This window comes from Rissa tridactyla, chromosome 10 (assembly GCF_028500815.1).
Source record: "Rissa tridactyla isolate bRisTri1 chromosome 10, bRisTri1.patW.cur.20221130, whole genome shotgun sequence".
NCBI lineage: Eukaryota > Metazoa > Chordata > Aves > Charadriiformes > Laridae > Rissa > Rissa tridactyla.
Window position 1 is genome coordinate 7922194 of NC_071475.1, and position 19284 is coordinate 7941477.

A 19284-nucleotide genomic window follows, 5' to 3' on the forward strand; every position below is an offset into this window, starting at 1 on the left:
CCTGCTGCGGCCGCGGGGGCAGCTCCAAGCTGGAGGTGCGTTTCCACCAGCACCCATCCTGCCCCCGTCCCGGCCATGGTGCGGTGGCCGTGGTGCGGTGGCCGTGCCGGCATAGGCGGGAGCCGGACAGGCGAGGAGGCATCGTTCCTGCGCTGACGCCTGTCATCCTGTCAGCCTTGACCTTGGGGCTGTCCCCGGCATCCGCACCGCAGCCTGCCCGCACTTCCCCGCTGACTGCCAGCGACTGTTGTCTCGCTGCCTGACCTTCCGCAAACACGATGCAAACAGACAGCCCACCTCAGCTCCATCACTGTCTGCTGCTAATACCGGAGATTGATAGCCACATGGAATTATCTCCCTGCTCGACCTTCATTACGGGGTGGCATATTCTGACTGACAGCCAACCTCATTCTGGGGAAAGCTAAACCACCCGCTTGGTTGTTTTTTTTTTTTTTTTTTTTTTACTGTCGAAAAAGTGAAGGAACTTCCTTTTGTAAAGAAAATCAACACTTTCTCAGTTTCGACAGAAAAAGCAGCCTTTGTTAAGCAGAAAAATGTCTCGCAACTTGAATCTTTCCCAGACCACGGTGCATACCAATAACAACGCAATGTACGGCTGCTGCGAGATGCTCCGTCGGATGCTGCGCCAGCTCTCGGAGCAGGCGTGCTCCTACCTCTACAAATTTTACAGGGAAAGTTTTTCAGCTCTGCCACGAGCCATAGGTTTCCCGGGGAGAGCACGGCCAGCCCTAAGGCAATGAGCAACGTATGGTCGCAGCAGGTGGGAGGAAGGGATGTCGCGAAAGCGAACCCGGCTTTACGCACATCGCCACCGCCAGTAAGGACTGCATGGGTAAATATTGGCTTTGCAAACGCATGATGCATGTGGCCTGAACAGCTTTCTGAAGAGAAATCGTGACTCTTCTGCTCAGATTTCTGAGTGTAGACACGAAAGATAGAGAGTCGCGTTTTCTCTCAGACCCCCTGTGGTCCCTTTTGTGACGTCCCGATAGCAGAGACCAGAAACCACACTCTGTAGTCTCCGTACCAAACTCCTCCGGCTCCCAGACGTTACGCAGAGCCTGCCCTCGGCCAGAAAGCGCAATGCTACAGCCTCGCAGCTCCCATAATCCCCAGGCAACAGAGAGACGGCAGCGACCAAGAAGGAATATGAACCTTCAGCCTTCTGATGTGAAGTCAACCATCAGCTAAAGACAGTGAAGTCATAGCAAAACACCTTGTTCCTTTCTTGGAATATTTTAGACAAAGGACCCCAATCGCCCGGCAGTGGCCGAGCTCCCCTTTGGCAGTGCCCAGCAGTCTCCCGGCACGGCACAGCAGCCACACGCAGCCCTCGGCAGCTGTACAGGCACGGGACTGGGCTCTACACACCGCACGGCTTTTAATGCAAGACATTTTCCTGACCCCACAACTCTCCAGCCCCACGGGGAGCGAATGACAGGGTGTCACCATGGCCAGTACCACGAGATACCTCCTGCCACCAACCCTGAGGAAGAGGAGGCTCCAGCTCCGGCTACGCTGGACCCTGAGAAGATGTACATGGTGACCAGCATCCAACCTCCTCTCCATTACGGGCCAAACAGGCTTTGAGCCAAGTCCTGTCCCCACAACAGCCTCCTGCCAGGATGAGCCCTGCCTATGGAAGAGGCGCGATGGGGGCAGCCAGCGTCCCCTGCCCGCTGTCCACCCCTACATGCCGTGTCAACAATCTCCTAAAAACTTAAACTGCCTAAAAATCTCAAGGCCCTGACTCCCTACTTGGGTGCCCAAACGCCATCCAGCTCCCAGGAGAGCGTACGACCCGAATGTCGGTGCCGCAGCGGGTCTCCCCGTGCCGCGGGGACCCAAACTGCCCCCTGTGCTCGGTGACCGAGGAGCCCAGCGCCCTCCACAATGCACTCCTGCGCACTGCCCGCTTTCACTTACCTTTTCGGCTCTGGATTCGGCTGGGATTTGGAATCTTTCCTTTTTTTGGACTCCTTTTTGGAATCCTTTTTTGTCTCGGCTTCAGCGGCAGGGGCATGAGAGACTTTGCCCCCCTCGCCTTCTGCACTTGGCTGTGACCCACCAAGTAACTCTGCCATGTGTTGGCTTTGGGGAGTGATTGAAAGGCGGGGGGCAAGGCCAGCAGCAAAAGTGAAAGAAACAAGAAGAAAGCATGAAAAACCTCGAAAGAAAACAAAAGGAAACTAAACTGAAAGCAAACAACTGAAACCAAATTAACAATTGGCAAAGAAGGAACGAACGAGCAAAAGAAAGTCAGAACTAAAAAAGAAACTAAGGAAGCAAAAACTCGGTTTCCATGACAAGATGTATGAAAGTAACTGGAAAAGCAAGCGGCAGCCTTGCAACACGAAACCTGGGCAATGTGTGTCATAATTTGGAATGGTATTTACCAGAGGGTTTATGAAAACACATAATTATTTTATAACATTCCTTCCTTCAGCAGCATATGCGGGATAGGGAGAGATATCTCCAAGCATATAATGCAACTTAACAGAAAAAAGCATGAGAAGAAGCTGCAATAGATACTACAGCTGTCAACTAAATAAATAGAAAAGGAAAAAGCTTAGTTCCAGTTCCTCCCACCAAAGGTTTGCCACATTTGAGAGAAAGGAACGGGCTACTTCGAAATTGAAATTGCTTTGCAACAGCAGCGAGACAGAATTTTCAATTATGTCTAAGCGATTTCCAAACTGACGTCACGTGGACTTTAAATGAGACATGGGCGCCCGAGGGCTTAAAGCCCTTCTGAACACTGAAGTTTGATACTGCTGAAAATGTCACTGCTGCAACTTGTCAGATCCTCTCGCGCAGCAATTAAATCAGCACAGTATATCGTTTACTTCTATTTATTCAACCCGTGACAGCCACGTGTACTTCAACTCTACCTTGTCCAGAACCGCCTCTAGCAGGTGCCTGGGTAAGAAAGTTAAAACCCCTCATTTCTGGATCCTCTACGTGCATTTTTATTGCTTACATTAAACAAGCAAGGAAACAAACAAACAAACCAACTATGCCACTAGAAGCGCTGCTGCCAAACATCCCCTGTGAAAACAAATTGAGGACTGTTGTGCATTATCCAAGGAAACCTGTATTTGACAAAGTCATCCCTTGCTGGCAGGGAGCTGCCAGCTGAGAAGAATTCCTTACCTGTTGCCATGAACATGTGATGCACAAAAGGCAAAGCTGTAGTGGAGTAAGGTGGGGTCAATCATAGCTCCGTTTTCTGCGCGCTCTAGCAAATCTCTGAGGTAGCAGAGATGTCTGTGACAGCCTCTCACTCCATTACGTGCACAATACTCATCTAGCACAAAGACCTGGCCAGGACTAAACCAGCCCTGTTTAGAAATAGAGAGACTTGATTTTAAATATAAGTTATTAAATACAAAGGCTATCAGATTTGGAGGTGTAGTGGTCAACTGCTCTAATAAGAGAAATACAAACCTAAGGCTACGTTAAGGAAAAAGGAGAGAGGTCACTCTTAAACAACACAGTCTGTATATCATCACCCAAACACAGCATAGACCCAGTGCAACTGTTAACAAAAACATATTATGCTACCAAAGGGAAACGTCACTTAAAATGCTGAAAAGTTAGGCCAGTTCATGTCAGTGCCTAGCAAAAAAACTAAAAAAAAAAAAAAAAAGACTTGCACCTTTAAGAGATGACAAAGGTTTGGTTATTTAAACAGCGTGAAACAGTAATCTCTTTTCGGGGATGGGATTGTACATTGGGCCAGGAGCAAGAAGACTGATCTGGGGGAGGGCATGGAGGATTGCACTGAATAATGACTCCTCTTGCATCTGGCAGGTAGGAACGTCCTGTAGATGGAGGAAGGCAGCTCCGCAGTATCGGAAAGGGACGTTTCCCGCCATCCTTAGTGCGTCCCACTGGCGATGTGCTCTGCCATCGCCCACCTCCTCCTCGGCATCGAAGCAAAGGGAAGCTCTGCTCATGAGCAGAGTTTCTTTAGGCATCCAGAAACCTCAACGCATTTCTGTCTGTCGGTCCTGAGGGCCTGGTGACACACGGCTCGCGGTGCCATGTCCGTGCTCTGGAGACGGACACCCTTCCCCACGTGGGGACGGCTGCGGCGAACATCCCGGGACAGCCGAAGCGGAGCGTGCCTCTGCCTTCGGGGAAAGGCACGAGCGAGAACAAGAATATTCTTGTAGATTGCTTTTCGAAATGCTGCAAAACCGTCAATATTTACATGGAAATTTGGGTGCTAAACAATTGCTAAGACGCAGCTCTGGAATGCATCAAGCTGCAAAATCTTTCATCGTTTAATTGAAAAGTTCCTGCAGCGGGCGGGAGAGTAGTTGAGGCAGAGCACTGCCCCTATAGGCAACTTCTTTGCCACCCCATCTGTTACCCCAAATGCTACATCTTAGAAACAACACTGCTGTGAAAGATTAAAATATATTTTCTACCACTCAGATGACACCAAATCTTTTCTAGATGCCAAAATAGCTGCTTTGAAAAGAGTTGAAGAAATATCAATTAAGAGCTCAAAGACATAGAGAAGGATTTGCTCATCCTTATTGGGCCAACTCCAAAACAGATTGAGAAAAGAATTAAAATAATGAGGGGAAAATGATAGATATAGGGAGTAGCTACAGTGCTGGGATCACTAGAAGTGCACATTTCAAAATGAAGACACAGAACAATGCAGATGGGACGGCACTCCGGAAGGCTATTTTTTGGGAGGGGTATATTTGCCTTCACAGCTTTTAATGGTATTTTTGTTTGCTTTTCGGTCGGTGGTATTATGCTTGATTCTGGATCTCGTTACGTTGCCTGTTTGTTACATCTTTGGATCATTTCTTCACCTTGCCTCTCTTCACACAAGTTCTTTGGCGATCAGGCATGGTAAAAGTGCATTTGGTTCCTGGGGTAGAAATGCAGCCGAAATTGTTATATTCACCTAAGACATACAACGGACTCAGTCCTCCCTATGGGGTGAAATCTTGGCCCTACTGACATCAAAGGAAAGGCTAGCACTAATGTCTCTGGAGCCAAGAGTTTGGGATGAAGGAAGAAGGAGGCTGGACCCAGCGATGCGGAGCACCCCACGTTGCTGCCTTGCACCGAGAGGTGCTGGTCCTCAGGCGGACAGAAGGGATGGGGGCAAACACTCAAGATCACTGCCATGGCAGTGAGGGGAAGCCCAAGCAGAAGCTCAGAGGTTCAGTGATGAGCCTCACACCTCATGAGAGCGCTGGCAAGCAGACTATGGGTGGAGAGATGCAGAGCCCAGGAGGACCAGGTGGTCTTTTGCATGGCCAAGGTAGGAAATAAAACACCCTGCTGCTGAATGGAGCTCCAAAGGAGCAGCAAATGCTGCTTCCCACAGCCCCAGAAAAAAATCTAAGGTTTCATGAAAGGTGGTATTCAGACAAATCCCCCACATCTTCAGGCAGATCCTGGCTCTCAAGATTTGCCTGGCACAACCAGCTGACAACCAGCCAGTCTGGCAAACGCAGCTGAAGCGATGACACACCGGGTGTCTCACCCCAACGCAGCTAGGTGTAGCTCAGTGTCATCTCCCAGATGGTCTTCAATGCCATGAGGAAACTGGAGGGGACAACAGAGGAAGGCCACAGAGCACAGGGAGCTCAACTGACCATGTTCAACAAGCTGAACTGCACCGAGAAGGGGACACGCGTCCCAGGCACCAGTGGGGAGTGCAAGGGGGGCTTTGCAGCTGGGTAAAAGCAAGGCTCGGTCAGGGTTGGTGAAACACGGTCAGTTTTTCTAATGGCAAATGCATCTTTGGAGAAAATCAGAATTTTAGAAGGAAAACTTTCACTTTCCAGTAGCTGAATTTTCCCATTTACCAACGGAAAAAGCAAAAAATTTCATTTTGGTGGCCTGCTTCATGGACCTTTTAACCTGACTCCTTCACATCATCTCGGCTAGGCTGGGCACTCTGGAAGACCACCTCTCCTCGGTACGTGCTGTGCTGTATTACGCGAATCCCAGGAATGCTGAGACATACATCACGGACAATACAGCTCCAGTAGGGGACCTGGCTGCATGAGCCAGATGCCAGCAGAGGGTTGGGAAGTCTTGGGACGAGTTGGAGGGCAGTCTCAGGAACAACTCACGCGCCCAAGAGAAAGGAGTGAAGACCCACGCACGTGTGCGTGTCCGTACTAAGCTGGGAGAGCTGCGTACTCTTCCCAAAAGTCCAGGAAGAGCTGTGAATGAGACTGTGCTACCAGTTTGTGGATGATGGGCAGGAGCCCTCAGCAAGCTCTGCAGGCAAGGCTCTTCCCCTTCCCCAGCACGGTGCTCTCTGCCAGCAAACATCCCTTCTGCCATAGCTGAGATGAGTCAGCCAGCCTGTTTGTTTTCACAGGGAAGCCTGGCTCCGCCAGCGAGTGGGCTCCCAATAACGTTGTTTAACCTGGTTCCACGGAAAGAAGGCAACGCTGAGTTATCCTCGGTGTCAGGGTTAAGCCACCGTGTCTGGGTAAGTCTTCCCTGGCACCTCCACGTCCGTGTTTGAGAACAAAAAGAGGTGTGACGAGGCAAAACTCTGTGGGACCTTGCATGGGAGTGTCCTGTAGGGAGAATAACAATTGCCCAGCGGCACACAGAGCGGACAGAGCAGGCTTACCACGGGCTCACAGCTCCTCCCGGCCAGCCAGCGCAGTGGCATCACCAACGTCCCACAGACACATCAAGAGCAATAGGACCTCTTTGCAGTCGAACTCAAATTTTGAGGTCAGTGTGGGTTTTTTAGGCCATAATCAGGACAAAACCGTATTAAAGTAAGTAAAGAAGCATGTGAAATCCAAGCGTAGGTGAACACAGCCCGTTATTCTCTTCTTTATAACACTCTGCAATGGGTGATTTGAAAGAAGACGGTTAATTGGTGATGCTCTGCTCCGAAGAGGCACAAGTCTTGGTTCTGAAGGGAGCTCCACCACTCCAGTAGCTTCTAGCAGGGGCCTAAACACCTCAATAGCAAGCAGAAGTATGGCTGGTGGGTTTCTTGAAGAGAAACATTGTTAATCATTTTCAGTGATAGCCTTGCACCTCTCCACAAATTTAGTTCAACAGCCACAGCTCTCTCATCAGGCCCGAGGCTGCACAGAGACGAACCAGCTGCAAGCCAACCTGTCAGACATGCATGGATGGGGATGGTCTTCCTAGGGTCAGCCATGCGTGGGGAGCAGAAGCCGCATGCCAAATTCACTGCCCGCCGGAGCAAAGACCTCGATGGAAGTGGTGAGAAACCTGCTGCAGGTCTGACAATGCTCCCACCAAGCCTACTTGTACCACTTGGGTATCTGCGAGTGAAGTGCACTCTACAGCCTCCTCCCACCCCATCCTTACCTCAGGGGATGTCCACAACTGCTCCTCCTGGCCCTGCCTCTCACCAGGAAGGTGACAACTCACTACAGCTAATGGCATTTACTGGATCTTTGCCTTTCTGAGGAGATCAGCCCTTGCATGCGGTGCAGGTGGAGGGGGGCATGGAGGACAGGGTTTGAGACTGACAGCCTCACTGGCCACGGCTCAGTTGTGTTCCCAGGTTGCTGCTTTTAACAGCAAGCCACTTGAGAGACCCAGCTCCAGGGACTGCACAGCTGGCAAAAGATGGAAGGCTATGGGCATGGGGTGGTCCTTCTGCTGAAGAAGCCCATGATGACACCCCAGTGTAGAGGTTTCTGTGCAACACTAGGAGGACATCAGGTCAGGATCTGTCCCATGCCACATTCAGGATAGGACCTCCGTTTCAGACCCCTCTAGAAAGGCTTCATCCTGTTATTTTCTCAAAAAACTAAGAGCCTCTTCATCCTCCTCACTGAAACTGCTAAAAACTAATTGTTCAAGTTGTATTGTTCAAGGTTACTTGTCATTTAAACCTAAGAGCCCCCAAGCACTGCACCCCAGCCAAAAGCTACAAGCTGTCCTGGAGCATCTCAGTGCCACTGTCCTATAGATCATGTTACACAGGAGTGGGCCGAGAGCTGCAACCTGTGCTCGTGAGAATACCCAGGGTGGGCATGCGACTACGTCAGCACGGACAGGCCGCAGCATCACCGCAGTTATCCACCTAGTCCCATCTGTTACCTGCTTGGGATCCCTGCCCGTAAAGAGACACAAAGCTGGGCCACAGTCCTTCCTGGTGGGACTCCACTGACACGGGAGGTGGTCCCAGACCGTCATCTTTCCCCTGTTCTTTCATCCAGAAGACTCTGGAAGGCAGTGCGGGAGGCTGCAAAACACTGCTCTCTACTCCACATCCCCACACTGGCGTTTGTTTTTGCAGGAAGAAACATTTTAAGCATTTGCAAACAGAAATGGTAAAGACAGTGCAACTGGAGAAGAACAGCAGTCAGCTCACTGCAGGTAGCCTCTCAAAAGAAAATACCTCTGGGCCAAATTCAAACCTGGTGTAAACAGAAGTCAATCTTCCAGCAACAGGGGGAGTAGCCCCGACTCGCGCTAGCTTTGACTTTGCTGCTCGATGTTTATATCACTAGAGACCAAAGAATATACTTGCCAGACAAGAATAGGAATCATTAAGTCTGTGGTCCAAAGTGAGGCGCTGAACCATCTCAAAGAGTGAAGCGTGGTCAAAGTTACAGGGATTGGAAGAGATAAATTCATCCATGCCATGCTTTTGAGCTCTATCTGCATCTGTTCATTTATACATATAGAGAAAGACACCATTTAGAGAGATATAAGACATTTTAGTTGACAAATACAACAGAAAAAAATATACAGTATGAAGCATGAAAGCTAAATATCTCCTCTTCCCTACATCGCCGTTAACTTTTTCTCTTTGCAGGCTATACGGTACACTTTTCACCTCCCATTGTCAACTTGCATCAGTTATGGACTATCTTAATGCATTTAGGCGAAAGATTTTAGAATTAACATCTTGTCAACTGCTCATTATAGTGCATTTATTCTGTACTTAAAACTAGAACACAAACCCAAGAACTTACTCTGTATCTTACAATACGCTATGAGTTAGCAGAATTTTGGCTCACATAAGTAAATTAGCTCCTATTTAGGTAGTTGCGGTTAATTATAATAGATTCTGCCATTCTAATGAAGTTACAGCTGTAGCATTTGTCTCTACATTGACTAGGTTTTCTAGGTAGCAGACCAGTTACGTTGTTCTTTATCCGAATGCCAATGTTTGTCTCCCCACGGCAATTTTTTTCCTAATGGCAACTTCAAATGCTACCTCACCAAAATAAAAAGCTGCTCTTTTAAGCATCGCTAAGAAGTTAAATGGAGATGTAGTTTGTTGTCACTGAGGCAGTAACCCGATAGCGCGGCGGAGCTGCCAGTCATCCCGACGGAGGGACTGAATTTCCCCCGCCTGGATTACGAGTTGCCGTTTTTGGGTGAATTAACAGCCTTAACGTATTCACACTTCTCTGCTTTGGGTGACGTTTACAGGCACTAACTCCTAGGGGCTAATTAATTAATCTCAACATGGTTAACCAAAAATACACCGAATTCAGGGGTTGAAATGAAGCCGCCAAGCCGGCCTGGGTGCGGCCAGCCAGGACCCCGCTGGCAGCGGGCTTTGTTCTACCAGCAGCCGGGGAATTAAAGGACACCTTTCACTCGGTTTTGTCCGTGCTCAGCTTCCTACTATATGGGTTCTTGCCAAATCCTCAACAAAGAGAATAGGATTTAAATCCTTCCCCTGTTTATAACCTCCTAGGGGAACTGGGTGGCCTTGAAACAATGAGGCTGAAAGGACACAAAAATGCAGTTTTCCGCAATAGTAGTATATGGTAACTGTATTTGTTTTAAAACAAAATCCCTCTTTACCAGAAGAAACAAAAATTCTTAATTTAAAAAAATAAATTTAAAAAAAAAGAGCTTTAAATGGTAATGAGACAGTGTTCTTTTATATATGTTTTACTATTTAATCTTAAGCTGTGAAGAATGGCATGTCTTCCTAAATACCTTGCTCATGTCTGTGCTCTCAGATATTACTGATCATTGAAAGCAATTTTCATATTTTCTGTATAGTCTGTCGTTAGCTACATACAAACTATATAAATAACATCACCCACTAGAAAGAAATCAGACAAATTAAAACATGTAACATTTCAATTAGCTGCTAGCAACACTTAATTCAGCAGTAGCTGGCAATTTTCCTCATTAAAACCCTGCTGAATAAACGCTGATTTTAATTTTTATTTTTTCCCCTACAGCTGGTTAATTTTGGAGGGTCCACTCCCCCGTTTCCCTCTGTGTGCTGGGGGTCCTGCTGCCTCCCTGCCTTGGTCCCAACCCACCCCCGCTGCCTCCGCCGGCAGCATGGGGACGGAAGAAGCTGCCGCCAGAGCTGAGCAATGTGGCAGCATGAGGGATACGGGGACAACGTCCCCGACGAGCATCACCTCCACGGCACCTCTCCGGCATCCTTGGGGGTGGGATGCGAAGCCCACCCCACCCCGGGGCTCACGGCAGGGGTGGCTCCTGGCTGTTTTGCCAGCTTTCTGCCCCATCGTCTCCGTCCCCCTGGGCCAAGACCGATTTGATTGAGCTCGCTCCCAAAGAGTTTGCCTACGCTGTTTTCGACTCCATCCTTACCGCCCGCAAAATGTTTTAGCAGATATTATCAGACTATTTTTAATAGCTTGCTGCTCTGCCCGGCTCCTCGGAGTTGACTGCAAGCTGACAAATTGGCTGGAGGCCTTCATTTGCCAGCTTCGCTCAGCGATTTTATTACTTTTCAATTAGGAGCCCTGATACACTGTCAATCCTCCTGCTCAGCCAACGAGGCTCCGAGAGCTGAGTAAATCAGCTGGAAATTTGAAGAGTCCTCTAGCCCTTTAGCTGGTGAACCCTTCTGAGCAGATGTGCTAGAAAGCATGTTTGAAATGATTATTTTTTACTGCAAAGTAATAAGCTTTTCCTCATTTTATGTTCTCTGACCGAGGTGGGCACAGAGCAGACCTTCAGCTGGTGTGAACCGACTGAACCTCTCTTGGCTTCCACGGAGCTGAGGGTCTGCCCTGGGCTTTTGAAGATCTCCCTGCCCAAGGCAGGGGCACAGACACTTCCCTGCCAAGTGTGAGAATGGACACAGCGATTAAACGGCCTTCACGACTGTCCATAACCAGGGGCAATTTTCCTTTCATTACCCCCTTTGAAGCCACACCTTACTGGGCATCCCGTTGGGTGCCTGCTCAAAAGCCCATTTGCCCCAAATCTCCCCATCTCGGAACAACCACCCGAAGAGAGAGGCATCAGCCACGGTACTGCATGAGCAAAAAAGTATGAACTGCATGACTTCTGCTCGGTTGGTGGTTTAAAATGTGGTTTTCTGCCATGGGCAGGAAGATGACCCGCCGCAGCTCTCCCTGCGGCAGTTCTTGCATAGTCAAACCATTTTGCCCCGGCAGAGCGCAGGGCTGGGTGGGTGCATGTCGCCCACCCAGGGGATAAAGCTGGTGTGGTGTGACCTGGAGATGTCTTTGGAGAACGGTAATTCACCCACGTACTTCTCTTAAATGGAATATCTGCTCTGGGGTGGATGCTTAAAGTTCTTAAGAATAACTAGGAGCAGGTTAAAAAGGACAGTCCTACACCTAAGCTCACCTTCCCTTAATTACTTGTTAGAAAATAAACATGCCATGCATCTTGCAATTTATTTTTGCATGTTGATTTTTCCAATGGACTAGCTTTTAAAAAATGAAATTTAGGAGTCAAATTATACCGAAAGCATTAAACTTCCTAGACAATACAAAAAGAAAAGGACAGATCTGAATATATTGTTCCTCTGCTCCAGACAGCTGATCTGAGATTTAAAATAATGCTGACATCTGCATATGAAGTAAGTTTTATATATAACCTGTCTTTCAAGATGGCTTGTACAGTTTGAATGAGATTTTAAACAAAGTAGAGAATAAGAATGGCTAATATTCACAGCCAAACTGTACAGCTAATTTGCAAGTACTTTAAATTAATTGTTTCAGTCAAATACGGTTGCTTTTTTGACCCCGCTCCGTTATTCTAGCTCAAAAGAAAGGAGGAACCAAAGAAAGAAAGTTATATGATGCTCCAGTAATTTACAATCCCTTCCCAAGGTGCCGTGCCAAGCTCGCTGGTGCTTCTTTGTTCGGGGCCCCAGCCAAAATGCTGCTGCGGGCCCACAGAAGTTATCTTACATATTTAGCCAAGCTGCAGCCAAGTGCAGCTGAAGGGTGTTCGATGGTGGTCTCCGAAGGGAGGCTGCCAGCGGAGGTACATCGGCCGCACGGACTCCCCGAGCCTTTCTTCTGGAAAACTGCAGACTCTGGCCTTTTATATTACACTCGGTCACCTACATTATGCTCTTTTTTTTTTTTTTTTTTTTTTAATACTGCTGGGTTTATTTTGTTCCATTTTCATCCAGTTTGCATTTTATACTGGCTCCCTTAGCTAGCCCCCCTGTCACACACACACACTCCCTACCGGTGTTTGAAATCAGAGTCTTAAAAATCTGCCACTGTCGGGAACACAAAGATTTCAACAACAACAACAATAATGAAAACCAAAGGACTGTCCCACCATTTGGTCCTCTGAGGGCTGTATTTCTCTTTATCTAACTGTTAGTTAAAAAGGAAGAGACAAACCAGTCAAATCTCTCATTCTTTTTTTTTTTTTTTTTAAATGTATTTCCCTGCCCTCTGCATTTCTTTTGCTCCAGCAACAATTTTGGCAGATTTTGCTCTAAGAGCGGTGAAGTTAATAGTGGGGGACAAGCTCCATAAAAGAATTCTTGTTATAAAAGGCTTTAGGTAGCCATTTTATTGTAAGAATTACTTACTCCGCATTTATTTCTTTCTCATTAATGAGTGACTTTGTTTTAGTACCAAAGGCAACTGAACATCCAGTAAATTTTACGACACGTTTGCTTATTAAAAAAAAAAACAAACCAAAAAAAAACCACCAACAAAACCAACAAACAAAAAAAACCAAACAACTGTAAATTAAAAGGTGACTTTGTATCTTACTCATCTGGAAAATGTGTGCTTGTCATATCTGCTTGACATTACAAGAATGAAGATGTGGTTTGGACAGTAACAAACAATGACACTAGTCAACCTCATCAGGAGACATGAAATAAAGGAATGACAATGATTGATGGCAGCTATTCATTTACAGATATTTCTAGAAAACTCTTCGCTGGCCTGGCCGGGCAAAGCGGGAGAAGTTTTCCATCCCGGGCGGTAGTGGCCGGCAATGCACGGTGGCATGGCCACCGTGACCGGCCGTGTGCTCGGCGGGGTGGCTGGGTCCCCTCCCCATGTCCCCACTTGAGCGGAGCCAACGGAGACGCTTGGGTAAAGAAATACCCGGAGGAAAGCGCCTAGAAACCTCCGTTTGTTCGGCCCTGTGCAGCGAGAGGCTTCGCTAGCAAATACCGGTGTTCTTGGGAGTGGGGGGGGAAAAAACCCCCATACCGGGACTTAAAAACGCCAGGCTGTTGCTTGTGAGCCAGCTGCTGGCAGTGCCGGCTGGTGACTTCCCAAGTCCCCTCCTCACCGTGCACTAGGGCATTGCCACCTCTGAAAAGTGATACGTGTGTGTGTGTGTGTGTGTGTGTGTACACGTGTGTGTGTGTGTGTGTACACGTGTGTGTGCGTGTCCGGAGCTCTGCAAACCCCCGAGCTGCGGACACCGCACAGGCTGCACTCGCCTCTCAGCTGGATACCTACGAGCTCTTTCCCCCCCCCCCCATATTATTCCACGTTAGAAGACAGCTTTAAATTTAATCGTCAGTTTATTCCTGTGTTTTATGGCTTTTCCCCTGCTGCAAATAAATTCTTTTCTGCTCGAGTTACAATTTTAATAAATGATTATGAATGTTCCTGTAAATCACCAAATTGCAATCGAAGTTACCTAGCGTTTGGTAGTTAAATGAATAAGAATTTGTAGTATGCACTTACATAATTCCTTGCGTGGCAAGTTAAAAACACGGTTTTAGAACAGCTATTTATAATATAAAGCATTGTTTCACAGCATTTTTATAACTATTTAAAAATATTTTGAATTGGATGACTGCAGAAACCTATGAATTTGTATTTCATACGTTAGAAGCCCATGCTTCTTAAAGCACGTAGAAGTGATTTACAGGCTAGTTTTAAATTCATGCAAGTTATGTGAGAATTGAATTAACATTTAATTCTGCATTCCTGCAATGAAGCATCTGCAAGTTGACAATACAGAAGACACAGCAGCGTTCTCATATCTCTAACTATCTAAAAAAAATAAAGCAATTAAAGCACAAAACTAATAATCTAAGAGGATAGCAATGCATTGTAGTGCAAATACATGTAATGTTGCCAGACCCAAGTTCATTCATTCATTCACTCTTTCTTTCTTTCTTTCAAAGTGGCAAAAATCTGTATTTCCATCAAATTAAACTTTTTTGGTTTTGGTGGTAAAGTCTGATAAGAATCCTCTTTGGAAATCCAAACATTTAGAAAACAAAAAAAAGAAAGAAAAAAGAAAGTGTCTGCTGAGAAGGAAATTCTGCCTGCTACCCAGGGGTATATATTTATACACACGCGCACGTACTCACACACAGAAAAACAAAAAAAAAAAAAGGAAGAAAAAAGAAACAAAAGGAGGAAGAAGGAAAAAAGGAGTCTTGTTGGATGGCCAGGAGGGATGACACCGCCTGTTCCTTCTCATAATTGCATTCAGATACTCTGCATACATATTTGCCAGCTCTCATGACCCACTGATGCTATTCCCTCCTAAGGAAAGCAGGCACTCACCAGGTATTAGAGAAGCAGCTTTTAACACCAAGAAAGGATTTGAACGGGGTGTATTTCAGACTGAACAAAGACTAAGGAGAAGCTCTTCTACAGCCAAGTTTGGGCTCTTATCTTTTTCAAAGCAGGTATTCCAGTGGGAAAAGGTAAAATAATAATTCCCCTGGCTTATCCTTTGGCAAGCATTGCTTTGATTGATGATTGAGACCCACGCTAAAACATCAATTTACGATAATTTGGGGGAACAGCAGCACCCCTCCGTGACTAATGCATTGAAGTCGGAGTGGGTCAGCATCTCCCAAGCCAGGGTGACCCAGAGAGCTGCCGCTTGATGCCGAAATCAGCCCCTACCGAGTTTACGGGAGAGGGAACTATCAAACCTCAAGGACTCAGGCTTGTGTGGAGGGGCGTTTTGGGGGGCTGCTATGGAGTCCTGCACCTCGCCTAGGTCTCTCTGGGTCTCCTGCCCTACCTTTCTACGCTCTGAGGTGTCCATGGTTAGCCCCGCACGCTGGTGCGCTGCACCAAGCTAATCATCGGCACGGAGAGAAAGGATATTGTCAGAGTGCAAAACGATCTGTTTTCAGGCAGGAAGCAGTCAACTAGATGTAAATTCCATGAAACAAAAGAAGGTATTATTTACAGTTTTATTGTGATGTTAATTAATATTTACATCTTGGAATGAAAAAATAGAAATGTTAATGATTGGCTTTACTAAGAGGATCACTTGATGCCAATGTGAAAGCCAGGGAGAGAAGGCAATTATGCAAACATCACATGCATCCTAATTTCAGTATGGAAACTTACATTTCAAACCTCAATTCAGGAAAATAACATGGAAAGTTTGTACTACAAAATCTAAACATGAGAAAGATTTAAGAGGAAAAAAAAAAAAAAGCACATTGCATATGTCAGATAATCTAGTCTGATTATCTGAGCTGTGCTAGCTACAGGGAAGCACTTACCCTTGAGTCCAGCTAGAAGTTAGCAGGGTAAGAAGGAACAAACCAGAATAACATAAAGACTAGCAATAAGGCTCAGGAAAGCAGACAGGAGCCCTAACCTAGCAGCTAAATATTTGGGTTCAAGCAAAGAATGAAAAAGAAACTTAAAGAAAATCAAACAAACCAAAAAAAAAAACCAAACCAAAAACCAAACCAAACCCAAACCACTTACAGCTGAAAATTTCTTAAGCAGCTCAATAAACCTTGCTACTAATTATGGGGGAACAAATCATTACAAATTCTCAAAATCAACCAACTCTTTGTATATGGTGTGATTAACAGCCGTTAAATATAAACAGACATTAAAAATGAAATATAACCACGAGTGATACGTAAAACAAGTACAGACCAATCTTTCATGTTAAAAAGAAAAGGGTTTCAAAAAAAAAAAAAAAGAAAAAAGAATGTTAGGAATGTTTGGGAATTTTGTTTGATGCATCACTAACACAGAACAAAGAAAGATTGGTACTTTCAGACAAGTGACCACTTTTATGAAGCTTAAATATTGCCAAAAGGTGTAATATGTATTGGCAGCATTATCGACTATAATACTGTGCATGATTTCAACAGTAAACAAGAACAGTTTTGGGTTTTTTCTTTTATAATGCGAACACTGGAGAAAAGCACAGCTTTGCATGAATGGAGTTTTTCTTTTAAGTTGTAGCAAAATAAAAAAAGCAAAACTTTTCACTCTAACAGGTATTGTTCACCCACATAAAAGGGATTGTAGAGTCATACAAAAATTAATGAATAGCAGGATCTATTTTTTTTTTCAGTACTTAAATTGCAAATAAAATAAACTCCACCCTGGTTGGGAGCTGTCTGTTTACTTCCAAGTCAAGCGCTGCTACCGAACTGCGGATGAGAATTTGAGTGCTGCTGAAGTTTGCGTTTACTAAGTCAAAAGAGGTGGGAACCAAACGGATTCGCTATTTCTCCCAAGCTTCCCCACCAGCAAAACACGTTCTTCTCGAGTTTCTTTTTAACAGACAGCTCCATCGCAGGAGCGGAGGGCTGGATTTTCTCTGCGTGTGCATGCATGCGCATGGGCCATCTCGGACTGCTACGACATGAAAGCTATAACAACAGTTACTCGTCAAATGGGTTAACATTTACTTCTTTGCACATCCTCATTCACCATAGCCTCTAATAAGCACAAAAAAATACGACAGGTATAAAGATAAATGTACAAGAATAAAATGTCTTGCAAAAGTCCTTACCTTTCTGCAGGCAAAAAAAAAAACCAACAAACCCCAAGCAAAAAACCCCAAGCCAAAAAAAACCCAATAACAAACCAAGACCCTTTTAAAAATGCAATACTTGAATTCAATGAATTTCAAGACTGAAGGAGCTGAGATATGTATTTGTGCATTTACGAGTCTCGATAAGCCATCGTGTGTGGCATGCGTGACTCACTGCTGCTTCCGATTATTTCACTGCTGTGTCCAATGACTTTTGCAATGAGCATTGCCACGTAAAAACGTTGAAATATGAAAAATGAGTAGCCTTCGCTGTTGAGATGAAGGTGTACTATAGCGTGCTGCCCTCCTCCTCTTTGAGGATGAAGGTCCTGTGCACCAAGAGCTTTCAGAGGGATTTAGATCCAAGGGAGGAGGAGGAGGAAGGAAGACGGATGACAAAACACACTAGCCCAGAGGATGCTGAAGTGACAAGTCATCATCAGACTGAGGAGCCCCCTGGCTGCCCCATTCCACGCTGTGGAACAACGCAACTGAAAGGGTTTCCCAGTGCCTGCAGGAAAAAGGGGAGCCTGAAGCAGCCCAGCTTATGGGAAAACACATTGTGGATGGAAAAAGGGTGGTGGCATAAAAAAAGCCAAATGGTTTGGATTTGGAGCTGGTATCGGCATGAGAACAAGTGAGAGAAACTGAGGTCAGATCCTGACCCCCTCAGATGCCTTGGAGGGACCAGGGGGTGAAACCTTGGCTGTTTTCACCAGAAGCAAGGATGAGGGATCCCTGCCTCCTGGCAGGCAAGTGAGATGGAAAAAGCAAGGTCAAACCTGTGGCTTTTCTATAGCTCTGGGCACAGGCAGGCTGATACAGGTCTGCAGGACCACGAGCAGCAGGACACGTCTCCAGTGGATGTGCTGGGCTGTGGTTATGTGCAGAGAGGACTCCTGGGCTCAGCCACCAACTTCACTGCTCCCTGGCAAGGACTAGGACAAACCAGCTGCCCCTTCCCCATCCCAGTAACCTAAAGCAGGGCTGGGCATGGGGACAACACACCCGAAGGTCCATGGCCCCGGGCATCCCCTTTCCCTTCCCAAACTCCCGTCAGACTTTGCTCCAGCTGCTGCCAGGGAATTACGATGTGTCTGGGAAAGGGACCCTTCACATAACTCCCCCACATATTCGTCTGGCAAAGTGAAAGCTCCGTAAACATCATGAATTCAACCCAACAGAAAAATTCTCCAGGCCTGATGTCCACAGGGATGGGAGAAGCCTGAAGGGCTTCCCCAGTTTAATGTTCTCTCACTGCCCTCATCCTGATCCACAGGGATCATGCTGGGATGAGCAGGAGTGCATCCTCTTTGTAACAACCTTCAGCATCGCTTGGCGGGGGGGGAGCCACAAGCAGCATCCCTCTGCCGCTCTCCCTTGCCACACTTTGAAGACTTTTAGCACATAAAACAGCAGCAGCAGGACCCGTGCTCACTATTTCCGTGAGAACTCTTTGACTAAACCTTCTGGGCAGAGGGACGTACAATCCCCAGGAGTGCTCTCAGGTCAGCACAACTCAGCCAGGTCCAGAGGCTGGTCACAGCCAGTGAACATCCCACTTACAAGAGGCCAGTTCCAACCTCCCATTTTGGCTCCCTGAGAGGCATCCTTCCTCCCCGACCCCGATCCTTTCCACCTTGCACCCTCGAAGTCAGTGACCTGACTGAGATGAGGAGGATGAGGGTCACCGAAATAAAAATACGGACTATGTGTTTCCCACGTTGCATCATGCTACGTCTCACTCATAGCAGCAGCAATGCAAGGGCGAAGGGAGCTCAAAATATGTAGGCATGTGGAGGATATCAAAAAAACCCCCCAAAAGCAGCAAGCAGAGGTTTTCTGCTCTAACATTGATCGTACAGCTGTATGTCTTGCATTGTTATTTTCTATAAATACCGACGTGAAGAAGTTAAACCAATATAAAAGACAGTCAAATGATATTGATAAGCAAGGGGCAGATGGAGTTCCTTACAACAAAATACTCCCCAAGAGCTTTTCAGAGACTATTCTAAATATTAAAATCTGATTTAATTAGAAGAACTAGCTATTATTTACCACTTTTCCTTATTTTACTTATATTTAATGATACTCATTCTTAAATTTTGCTGAAACTAGCCAGAACTGCTGTATGTTGCATAACAAAGAGGCTTGAGACGCGCGATCAAGACCTTCAAGAAAAATGAGCGAGGAGGCATTCGTCTGGTTTATAACCAAATTACATTTGCAAGACAAAAGAAATTGCTCTAAATTTCA

At 46.4% G+C, this 19284-nt stretch overlaps 1 protein-coding gene across 2 annotated transcripts in view; it reads right to left on the minus strand.

The window, feature by feature from the left end:
- CADPS (calcium dependent secretion activator) overlaps positions 1–19284 on the minus strand; it is a 221572-nt gene that overhangs the window by 78915 nt on the left and 123373 nt on the right. The window contains exons 12-13 of one of the 2 annotated variants that reach the window (XM_054216196.1): positions 8597–8682; positions 3175–3362 (exon numbers count right to left, since the gene is read on the minus strand). In XM_054216196.1, coding sequence (XP_054072171.1) covers positions 3175–3362; positions 8597–8682 — 274 coding nt within the window. Of the gene's footprint in view, positions 1–3174; positions 3363–8545; positions 8683–19284 lie in introns of both variants that reach the window. The other variant, XM_054216195.1, reaches the window with a different exon arrangement.